At 36.3% G+C, this 12,539-nt stretch overlaps 1 protein-coding gene across 21 annotated transcripts in view; it reads right to left on the minus strand.

Moving 5' to 3' along the window:
* CLEC16A (C-type lectin domain containing 16A) overlaps positions 1-12,539 on the minus strand; it is a 188,536-nt gene that overhangs the window by 160,533 nt on the left and 15,464 nt on the right. For all 21 annotated transcript variants that reach the window (XR_010613641.1, XR_010613639.1, XR_010613635.1 and 18 more), the window contains 4 exons: positions 10,780-10,893; positions 6,168-6,396; positions 4,648-4,777; positions 924-1,024 (listed from right to left, as the gene is read on the minus strand). Coding sequence is in view for 12 of the 21 variants with exons in the window: in XM_065683850.1 (XP_065539922.1) it covers positions 924-1,024; positions 4,648-4,777; positions 6,168-6,396; positions 10,780-10,893 (574 nt within the window). In the remaining 9 variants the exon portion in view is untranslated. The remainder of the gene's footprint in view (positions 1-923; positions 1,025-4,647; positions 4,778-6,167; positions 6,397-10,779; positions 10,894-12,539) is intronic.

A 12,539-nucleotide genomic window follows, 5' to 3' on the forward strand; every position in this document is an offset into this window, starting at 1 on the left:
TTTACTGTAGCAGTTAATTCTTTTAAATAACTAGTATGTCATAGAAACTATACTCATAAGCTAAAAATAATTTAAATTCTGCTCTCAGTTCATGACATACATGATTATTCCCATGTATGAGCTATTTACATTACTGTTCCATAAGGAATCTATTCAAAATGCACAGAAAGATAAACAGCACAAAAGCTAATCATAACCATCCCTTATGTATTCCCATACTGCCTGAATTATAACAAAGTACACATTTAACATAGGTTTGCTAGTTTATAAACATAGTCCAGGCTCCTTGGGAGACTTGCAAGATGTCTTATGGCATAGAACACTGACAACCTAAATAAACTTTCAATCAATTATGGCACAATGGATAAGGCAGCTGGTGAGGAGTTGCAGACTTCAAAAAGAATTACTAAAGGACTGCCAAAGCTGGATAGAAATAGGCAGTGCATGATTTTCATAATCACATCTGATTTTCAGGCCTCGGGCAATATCTATATGCTTAAAGTATACAAACATTAATTTTAACATATGGCGGCAAGTTTTGGAACATTTTATACTTGGCTTACATGTAGCAATCACAGCATATGCAAAGTGGGGAAAAAAATGGATGCCATATATCTGCAGATTGAATACAGTGGACTTCAACTGATATTAAGAGATGAAAAATTAAACGGAACAGTCCTATTCCACTTCCCACAAACCAATGGAAGAAAAGTTATCTGATGTTCACAAAGCTTTCTACCAAATTGTTCTTAAAATGTGATCCTTAGCAACTGTTTCTACTTACAGCATACTTATTTCTTTCTCCCCCATGTAAAGAATTTCTCATCCTTTAAGGCATGCATAAACAGAAGTTACAGACAGATCCTGCCTGTCTAAAACCATGTGCCTCACTGGTTTCCCTAGAAGAAGCAAACATTGCTTACCTTTGTTGTGTGACATCGCATATAAAAGACAGAGCACAAAGAGGGCATAGTAATCATCTTCAGCACAGTCCAGTGCATTATAAACCATATCAAGAAAAGGCCTGTGGGAAGGAGTAATTTTACAATTGTTCAGAAGAAAAAGACATCTACAGAAAAACAAGTAACTATATGTTGTTCTAAACGTAGCTAATGGAAGAGGCAAAATTACAGTAATGCACATTTGCAGGCATTAAACAAAAATGAACCTGTTCAAGAGTATTCAGAGCATAGCTAAGCTTTGTATTATATTATTACATCCTGACACAAATTCTTATGTTTTAATGGGATTTGCTACATAATACTTTCCAAGAAGTGGCTGTTGACACATTTACTAAGTTGTCTGTAGCATGTTTAGCATGTGTGTAAGCAAAAGCTGGTTTAAATGTTTACATAAGTAACTTTAAGGAGCTGCTATCACTGTTGCATTAAAAAAACCCCTATCTTAAATCTCACGTACTAAATGGACTTGAAGTTCTTACTATTACAAGAAAGCAGGTTTCACTAGAAGTTTGGAGGAAGCTAGGTTATTCTGAAAGAATCAGTCAAAAACTGAACTTCAAACAGTTCTAGGAAGAAAATGAACAGGGATGGAATATTTGAATAGAAAAAAAGAAACGTTCAGGCTGCAGATAAGCTTTTATCCCCCCATGACTTTTAAGCATGAGTGACCTAGGACATATATACAGGAAGCTACAAATAGCATCATGGTTACCCTTCATTTGTACCCTGAACAGACCAGAAAAGTCAAGTTAATCCAGAAGCTGTTTGGACAGCTCAGAGATTCAACTGATACTAGCAAAAACCTGATAGTAAGGCAACTTGGCTTCTTGTTTTCAGCTGGCTTGCACCCAGTCAGCTCAGAGAATAAGTAGAAATGAGATTAGTTTTCACAGGTGGTCCAGACAGACAATAATTAAAAAAATTAAAAATCATGGAAGTGATGAGAAGAGAGTTTAGAACCTTGACTGAAAAGGGAGAACTTTTACTTCTCAAAGAATTTTTTTAACAGTGAAAATTAAAAACATCCTTATGTTACCTAAATTATATCCAAATAAAATACAATAACATAGCATCCCAAGTCATAAAACCAAGTACGTTTTCCTATCTTCAGACCTAGCAGACAAAAGCATGCACTTCAAACTCATTGCTGTGGTTAGTGATGGGGCCTAACAGCTATCAAACATTAGAACACAACATACTGATCCCAGATCTGTGGCACCCTGATGGTCACACTTAATGTATCCCAGTAAGCCACTCAACCAAAGTCACAACAATGTATTTAACACTTCCCCTCCACACACGTTTCAACAACACACTCTCTTTTATTAAAACAACGCTATGACAAGAATAACCAAACACACTGTTCCTCTGCTCAGTTCACAACATCACAGTTGTATGCTTGGGCATTTCTGAAGCTGGACTACAAGCATCCTCCATGATATAACTGCCACTGAGCTGTGCTCTCTCTTTGCCCAAGTTCAGCATCGCCCTACATACCTAAGCCAAATTGCTTAGGTACAGATACTCCTATTGTAGGTCTCAAAAGTAAGTAACTATTCATGCAAAAGCAGCCTGAAGAATTAACAATGTTGAAAATAAACCAAGAGTGCCTTCAGTCTTCCTAAGCATTAAAGAAGCCCTAAAGCCTCACGACATCCTGAAAAGGGGTGCTTTACACACAGCAAAGGGAGTCCAGCTTCCTGGTCTGAAGAAGAAAGAGGACCAAAATATCCAGGTTCAAGACTACTAAAATACAGAAATGCTACAGCACTGGATCTGTTGTCAAACCAACAACAGATAGTAATTACCCTAAAAACTAACATATGATGTAAAAGTAATATTTAATTCTATAAACCAAACGTTTTAGGAGGTCAAAGCTGAAAGAAACATCAGTAGCTGTTCTATTAACACTAATATTACATGGTATTAAATGATGTCTATAATCTTTAGTTCATTTTTCCTTGTTTTCACCCACATACTACTTAGATTTGTGAGATTACAGAATTTAAGAAAATATGATTACAGCAGAGACCAAAATAATTAACATTCCAGGTAGTTCTTCACAGCATCTATCTGCATTATCAAAGTCTCAACTGCAATGATTTGAGGCCAGAACAACTCCTGGAATCCCACTCACCAACAGGTCCTCATATAGCCTAAATACAGGAGAGAATTGAAAACTGCAAAATTTTAGGAATCACTATCATCATAATCATTAACGATTATTCCAGTTATGAAAGTTTCTCCTACTTCAAGCATGACATAAAAGATTACTGTATTTTCCATTACCACATGGCTCACCTTATTCACAAGACTCAGCAACTCCAGTGTAAGAAAGAAGCTACACACACACTTGAGCAAATATTTTGAGAAATTTAGCTACTGCTTCAAATATTACAATTGCCATATAGAGTAACACAAAATCTTAAGCTGTACCAGCTTATCCACCAAACATTTTCCAAAAATGTTTGTACAAAACTAAAGCCAGAAATGCCTTACACAAACAAGATCTATCCTTATTTTAAAACTATCTTTAGCTCTGCACGTTCTTTGATGCTGTTTATATCTAAGAAAGATGGAGGATGCTGACAGATCATACCTGCAGATCAAAAGAATCCTGAAATGCAGATATTTGCCAAATGCACTGGCATCACACATAAGTATTTTGCAATTTTCACCACCCGAGCACCTTAGCTGTTTTAGTATTCAGTGAAGTCATTGCCAATTTCTTTCTAAAAGCCATTTGGCACATATTTTAGTCAAAATATCAATAATCTAGAAAAACCTATTTTAAAGCCAGTTCAAGTCAAGGTTCAATTTCACTTTCACAGTGAAATTGTTATCTTTATTAATGAATGTAATCTAAGCTACATCAAAGCTATAATGGAGACGGAATGAAATTCTGGGAATACTAGGCAGCATTTCCCAAGTTTAAAAATAAATTTCAAATCCTATTAAACATGTGCATTTCCCCAAGGGACACATTTGCAATTGCTTTTGGGATAGAGATGGCACATTCAGTTTCTTTTCTTTAGCATTCTAATAATAAAGAGTGCAAAATTCATACTGAGAGTGCCTATGGGGCATTAAATATATCCAAGTTTAAATTTTGAAGTCAGAGCAACTTCTGCTCCCCAAAACGCTTAAAAGCTGTGTTTCCAAAAGTCTTTAATAACCCTAAGATACGCTGGTGGACCTTGGAAACTGTTCATAGGTTAGCAGGGTTTATCCACAACTACTATTTCTAAAATTCTGCCAAATTCAGGCCTGATCAGAAGAATTTTTTTTTTTTTGCTCCCTGCAGGGATATACAAAATTGGCAGACATGACCATATATGTCATTAAGGAAACTTCTTAATTTAGAGTTTTAGAAAATTCTGGAATTAAAACATTTATATTCTGGTATTATTGTGTTAATATTCTGTAATTTAATTTTAGTAACTTAAGGCATCACAGCTACCATAAAGGAAGGCACAAAGGAACAGGACTATTTCCAAAACTGATAGGTAGAGGTCTTATCCCATTTTTCTCATCCCACAAGTTGCCTCACTTATTTGTGATCCACAAAACCCCCTGCAATTTTAATTGGAAGCAGATTTGAAACTTCCTTTAAGAGAAGTGAGAGAATTAACAGGAGTGCAAATAAGGACAAAATCCAGCAAAATACACTGCAGTATCTTTATACCTATTCCAGTTTGTTATTTCACTCCCAGAGGCCGCTGCACTCTTTTCTTCATCTGTTGTATTCTGTTCTGTCACAGAAGAGACGGGCAATTCTGACAGTTTACATCTCTCCATGATTACCATCTCTATTTCTAAAACCAAACCAAAAAATGTCATATTTTTAACAAATAGCTATGCAAGTTCTTCTGTACTTTCCATTCTGCATTAAAAGTGACTGATGCAATTACATCTTAAGAGGTGCAACCAGAACCTTGGAAAGGTCTATGAATTCATAGATATAGGCAAAATTTTTTCTCATTAAAATAATAAATTAAAAGTTTGTTTACATTTCTTTAAGGAATTTAACTGCTATACAAAAATTATGCACAAACATAACATATGTAAAGACAATACATAGATTTTGGCATATAAACAAGAAACAGCAATCCCCCTTCCCTCCAAACCACAGGAAGAAAACACACAGAACTTCTTTCTGGGAAAAAAGAAATATCTCTGTGAAAATGCTGGTGAGATTGGGGCATGGGTGGATATCAAGTTTCATAGAGGGCTGCAAATAGGTCTCTACAATTACAGCAAACAGGTTATTTGGACCCCAGTGCTTCATTCCTATTGGCTTTAAGTAAAAGCATTAGGACCACGTCTAGCTTTTGCTTAAGAATTTGGACAAAGATAACCACTAAAGGTTCCTGTTTAAGGAGTAGATCATGTCGTATTTTCTTCAAATCATGGTGGGCAACAAATTATCAGTTATTTGACACCATTTAATGAAATTCCTTCTCAGACTGTTAAAATCAAAATGCAACCATGTTTAGAGAGGTCTGTCAAAGCATAAAAGTCTTGTTCGGAATTACTTGCATGAAATTCTGCCACATTTTTCTCAACTTATGTCTAAAGTAAAGACTAGTTTCTAGCACACATTCTTCTAACAGTTACTAACTAGTAAAATTAAACAGCTACAATATGCTGTGAGACCACTCATCCTATAAAATCAATTCTTCTTAAGGTCAGCATTACATCAAAAATCCTGCAAACATTCAATTAAGAATTAAAAAAGTATGGGGTTTTTTTTCAGTTCTGAACTACTTAATACCACCTTCTATCATGTAGCGTCAGTTCTAGCACACATAAAATACTCCTGACCACCTTTACCATGTAAGTGAAGTGACTACACCATTTCCCTTACCACAGAAGGAAAAGTTAGAAAGTTGAAGTCTACTTATAAAGTGCCCCATAACCATGTACACCTAGGTGCAAAGCATGCACTTATGATAAGGGCTGAAGACTACAGAAGACATGAAAACACTTCCATAATTTTTAATCAGATTAGAAGCACATGCTCTGTCAGAATAATTTAACATGACAAAAAAAATTACAGCCAAAGACTGAAACAAATTTAATATGCCCACATTCACCCAGTGCAACAAGAGAACAAGTGATACAACAGATCACAGCTAGCACTGTGATAAACACACCAAATGAAAGTATCCAAATTGTGTCATTTTAATTTGCTGTTGTACTCACCTTCATTTTCACTGCTTGTTCGGATGCTCTTTGAACTCGCTTCTGTACCTTTAGTTTTATCTAGGTCATCTTGGTTATCTTCAGATCCTCTCTCCTCTTCATCTTCTTCACCAACATTTTTATAGTTGGGTCTTTTCTGCACTCTCTTCTTCCCCTTCTGTTTGTTAATTTCAAGAGACCTCTCAAGTGTTTCTGTTGGTTTTATGAAACATCTGATACTTGACTTTGCCTGTAAATTTGAAAAATTTACACTGAGTTACAGCAACACATTTTTAACTCCAACTGATAAAGAAACTTCAGTTCACATAAAAGAGGGGTTTTAGAACGAAAATTAGCAGGCCATTAAAACTCTCCAATACATTTCAAACTACAGAAAGGCAGACCTCAAGATGTATCAAATTTTCAGTAAAACAATCACCTCCGAAGTAATATATCCTAAAGATCTCTCATTAAAAAGTATGCCATTTTGAGACAGAAGATGCAGAACTACCTATTTCATTAAGAAAAGTTTATAATTTTTTTCCCCTCCTTTTAACTTCCTGAACAGGTGAGACAGTGAGTATACACAAATTCAAACAGTAAGCAATCACCACCTGATGTTACTGATTATTAATTCACAGAGCAAGAAAATTCATTTAGATGACAAATTTCTCCCAGAGTAAGTTATTTCCAAGAGTCTGCACTATCCGTGCCGTCCTAACAACAGAGACTTCACAAAACATTTAGAAAAATCCCTCCCTTCACTGAATAAGGAACACCTACACATAAAAAGTAAGACATTAGGAAGAGATCTGGGAAGAAGCCTTCTACAAGTCAAATGTTTCTCTGAAACTTCTGACTTTTTTAATAGGTTTCATAGAAATCTTGCATAAACCTCCTTGTGCTTGGCACTGAAAAAAACCAGACAGTAGGAGGTATCTTTCACAACACCAAAAAAACCCACAATGTGAAATTTACCACACTCATGTCCCCAAGTAACCTCTCCAATGTATTTTTAGACTGATCAAACTGCAATGCAGGAAGGTTTTAAACCAACCAGAGTTACAACCAAATTACCTTTTATTGATGGCTTCTGGTCAGAAAAGTCATAAGAAAAGGGAAGAACTCATTAAGTCCTATTCTTTAGGGGAAAAAGGAAAAGTACCGCGCAAGTTGCATAATGCATTTTTCTTTTCTTGCACTCATTTCTGAAAATTGCTTCCTAGAATCCTGTAGCTGCTTTATGCCCATACTTACCATCCTTGCATTTTGAAGATGCTGTTTGCTGTAAGAGCAAAATAACCAAGACCAGTAGATAGCAATGTGCTTGTAAGCCCTGAGACATGGTCTAGTCCATCTCAAGACAGAATGCTGAGAAAAGTCAACATATGCTATCCTGCTAAATATAACAAGTCTATATATTTAAAACATTCTAAAATCAGACTTAAAAACAATTTACATAGTATATGCTTTATCTAAGTTGATTATACAGTTTGAGATACTGCTATTTCATACTTCTAAAATGTCTTTCAACCATGCTTTCAATTATGGTTTATCTTGTGCAATGTGTGCTGGTAAAATAAGGCAGTAACTGTAACAGCTTTTACGGGAAGGAGAAAGTAGGTTAAAAAAGAAACATGAAAGAGGTGGAACTGGCCCACATCAGAATAATGCAGAGAAACAGATCACACAGGAAGTAAGGTAAACCTTAGTGTGATGACTGCTAACAAGTTTAAATATATTCTGTTGGCTACACATACTCAACTCTTATAATGAGGTAAGAGACAGTATTTCTTCTGATGCCACCTAAAACCAGAAATACAGGGATAAAATATAGAAAGAAAACTGCATCTTCATTTGCTATACTTGAGGTGAAGAACCTGCTCAATGGAGGCTGGGCAATCACTACTGCCCTATGATGTTCAGCAGATCTCCACAGATTGGTTATTGCCAATTCATAAATTATCGTAAGTTAGATCTGTTAGTGATTTTTTTTTCAACAAACTGATTTGCAGGAAGCAGTACCATTTATTCCTGACAATTACCACTGCTCTTTTGCCTTAAATAACTCTAGATATGTTGCATTTATACACAGCAACCGCAATCCTTCTCACCTTTTAGTTTTATTAAGTGTTCCTTACTCTTCAGTCTCCTAATATGAGGGCACATGCTTCTGGTAATCTCAGTCCATGTTCTCTACTGCTCATTCCACTTTAATTCATTTTATCAGAAAGATTAATACAGACATGAGGTTCTACTTCAGGTTTTAGAAACTATGTGTTAGTTAGAAACTGACACACTTGAATTTAAATATATAAAGACATCTCAGTTACAAGGGATAAGCAGTATTAGGTACAGAGAAGTGGTTTAGAGAGAACTGTGCCTCACAATAACACACAGAAATATCCCCGAAACAAGAAGCTTGGGAGAGTATCAGAATGATTACCATGGGAAATTGTAACAGAAAAGAAGTAATAAAGGATAAATTTGGGTTTGACTTACGAACAAACACAAATCTAAACTCCGCCAAAAATAAAAAATAAATAAATAAATAACAATTAAAAAAATTTACTCATCACATTTCTCTACTAACCCCAAAACAAAAAATTCTGAAGTAGCTTCTCAAATAGTTCCCATTATTCAGTGGAAGTTTGTAATTTCTTCACAACAGAATACACCACAGCAATAACTTTGCAATGATGCTAATGCACCCCTGAAACAGCCAACTGCTCAAAAATCAACTTTCTGCTCTAAGAAGTCTTATCATAGAGCAAGAAGAAACTGCCTCACCTTTACTTGTCCATGCCTCCCCATCTACAGCTGACTTTAGCCTCACTGCATTGAGTTGTGTACCAGTAGAAAACACCATGCAACACATGCAGCAGCTGTTCACACTCAAAGCAGAACAGCTCACTTGATAGCTCCCCTCATTGGAAGCAGCACGTGGAGCAATTCTGCTGAAGATTACTCCCTGCTCTTTCTGCACCAGTAGCCTTTCTGACAGTACAGGTTCATCTCTCTAAGATTTCACTGAAGAATATGGTTGAATTTACCAAAAACTAAATTTCTCCCATGAAAGCTTTTCCCGCGACCAGAAGTGCCACCACTCTCCTCTCCTTGTAATAAATGTCCACCTCTAGCAGTTTTGCTAAATGCCTATCCTAGAAAGCCTAGTACTAGTACTAGTTTACATGCCGTGAGGACCTTTAAGAGCAGTAATAAGATGCAATCTAAACAGTATTACAAACATAAAAGAATAGAGGAACAGAAGTTCATGGGAAAGCCCTAATATTCCTAACATTAGTGCAAGCACACAAACACATGCTACAGAAATTTTGCAACTGTTAGAGCAGCTATGACAGAAAAAGAAGATCTCACTTCTGTGACATCTGGTGCCACACCCTCTCGCCACAAATTTCCTAGTAACAAAGCTGCTTCTGCACAAGTAATAACACACAACATTAAGTACACAGTTAGCAGAAGGTCAGACATTTGGTAACACAAAAGATAGCTTTATCTTAAAGCATTCAGCCAATTCTACCATTCCACTGCAGTTTACTCTAAAAATTAGACTCTAAATATCAAGGTCAACAGTACAAAAAGCTACTGGCTAAATCCACACAGCTTCCACTACGCAGTAGGAAGAAACATATAAAAGCTGACTTGTACTGTGGAAGACTTGAAGCATATCTCCGCCCTGAAACTCTCACAGCTATAGCTGGGAAAGAACATGCACAAGAACATAACAATCTATTGCCTGTGATAAATTAAATATGCAGTAACTCTTTGCTGGCCAGTCAGAAATCAAGGAACTCATTCAATCTTCAGACAGAACTACAGTCATAAGCCTCTTAACGAAAGTAAGGTTGTACCCCTTCTTATTACCATCCCCCATCAGGCCTTTAACAAGTAACAAATTGTGAAACCCAGACAAAAGGGAAAAAATCATATACACAAAACACTTAGAAGAAACACTAGCAGCAGCAGCATCTAGCAACATCTACACAGGATTAACTCTGAAGGTACAAGGGCAGTGACAAAATGATAGCACTCTCACCTATTTGTGGCTTGCTTATGTTCTCTTATGCACATGGATGTATGCTTTCAGAGATGATCAGTTTTACTGATAACCAGTGGGACTACTCAGACAAAATCCTTAATTCCTTCTATATCCAAAGGATTTATCATAAGGCCATGTATTTTTTGATAAGTCTCTCATTTCTACAAGTTGTATAAGGAAGTAATCTCACAGGAAAGTTGTGATGACTCACTTCTGTAACACAGAAGACTGACTGTATTACAGGAGAGTCCCATCAGAACAACAGAGGCATTTGTGTAGTTCCTGACCCCTGCAGAAGCAACTAAGTATTCTTATACGTGTTCTGCACATGCATACACCACTACTGGAAATACATATTCATGCACAAAAATACTGCACCTTTGACAAGAACAGAATACACCAAGTTGCAGAGAGTATTTTTCTGCTATCATAACCAACAACAAAAGCTGAAATCTACTGCTGCTTTTCTCTCCTAAGCACAATCAGCTTAGCTTACCAGTTTCCAGGTGCCTGACTCTACTTCTCAAATGTTTTCTCTAAAACAAAGATATTCAAAATTAGTCAGCCACCTACCGAGTTTTTCTGTATATCTTGCTCAACTTTAGAAGAAAACACTGAGAGGTCACCATTAAGTATAACCTCCGCCAATGAGTTCACCAAAGGGGCATAATGTATAATTAGAAAAACCTATTAAAAGAAGAGTGGAAAGAAATATCAGACATCTATTACAGAACACAGTTTCACAATTTCAGTCACTGAACATACTCTGACCTTGTTAAACTGGTAACTTTACATACAAAGTACAATTGGTAACCCTGACAATTCATGAAATCTACTTCGACTTTTCTCCACATTTTAAGCTACCTAGTTTAAATAATTCTTCATACTCTCCGCTGATCCTGGTACAGAGCATTCACTGACCTTCTTGTATGCCAACAACTGGAAGGACTCCAATAAGTTCTCTGTTATGCATACAATTACTCTGCAGTGATTCATGAGTAAATGAAGCTGAACTGGATCAGGAGCAGCTTTACTTGCTATGAATTAGCTATTATTTTCAATGACTTATGGTCTAGCTACAGAGTGGCTACATAACAGAGGAATAAGGGCCATACTGCTTAGAATATTAAAGTACTTTTGCAGAAGTGCTTCAGTGCTTTAATAGAGTTCTCTACACTAAGCACTCTATTCTGAGGCAAGGCTTACAAGGTTGGGCCAGCAAACAACTGGCTCCTGAACAGAACCAGCTCAGATCCAGCCGCAATAGCCTTATGTCAGCTTATAATCACAGGAGTATCAAAGCCTAAACAGTGCTTCTAGCTGAAAAATCCCCAAGTAATTCCCAAATCAGTAAACCTTATCATTGTTTTGACAATATTTAGCTAAACATGCCCTCCACAGGTTTCTGGTTAAAGTCACAACCATTACAGACCTTCAAAAGTGAAGTGCTTATTAGCATGCAGTGGTGACCAAGTAAATCTTGGAAAGTTGCAACACACTTTGAACAACCTCACAAACCACTCCAGCTTCTTCTGAGTCAGAAAACATAGCTTAACTACACACAGGCATGTTTTGGTGTAAGTATGTTACATGTTCACTTTGTGAACAGTCAACGAAAGTCCACAGCAGAATTTAATCTGCTAGTATGACTCTTTCAAGAACTTGTCTCCAATATGAGTAATGCCTGAAGTGTATGCCTGGTCTCAATAACAGGAGCTAAGAAGGTTTTTCAGATACTCAGTGTATACTTTTTCAGGTCCCCCTCCAAAGACAGGCTTCAGGTTAAAAAGAGGTAGAAAAAGATGTATTTCTGTCAGTTACAGAAAAAGTGATTTGCTACATCACATCCCATTCTGACACAAATTTTTTTTCCCCAGTTCTTTATGGTTAGGAAAGCAATTCCATTTAAAAGAATAAAGAACATGGATCTAAATCTTGAAGTGATACCTAGGCAATACTTCCACTGAAATCAAAGAAGTTAAAAGAGGTCAACATACACAGCCCTGTGATGCAGACCCCTTTAGCTATAACAAGTTGCTCCTCCCGATGTTTTATCTGTGGTAAATAACTACCACATCACCATTTTTTAAGTTTAAATTAAGATGCATCAAATTGTATTATCCTTAAAAATCATATTTTTCTGAAAAGTTCTTAAAGAAGATGAAATTATGGGCTAGACCATAAGAAAATGACTCACGTAAAATCGTAAGTTGAAAGGAAAAAAGAATAAACTCTATGAATACAAGGCAAAACTATTTTCAGAGAAGGTAATTTAAAAAAATTAGCCTCCTACCCATGCACTGAAGACTACAGGGAGAAAAGATTCTTTTTCT

Source organism: Lathamus discolor, chromosome 6 (assembly GCF_037157495.1).
Source record: "Lathamus discolor isolate bLatDis1 chromosome 6, bLatDis1.hap1, whole genome shotgun sequence".
In the NCBI taxonomy this organism is placed as follows: Eukaryota; Metazoa; Chordata; class Aves; order Psittaciformes; family Psittacidae; genus Lathamus; species Lathamus discolor.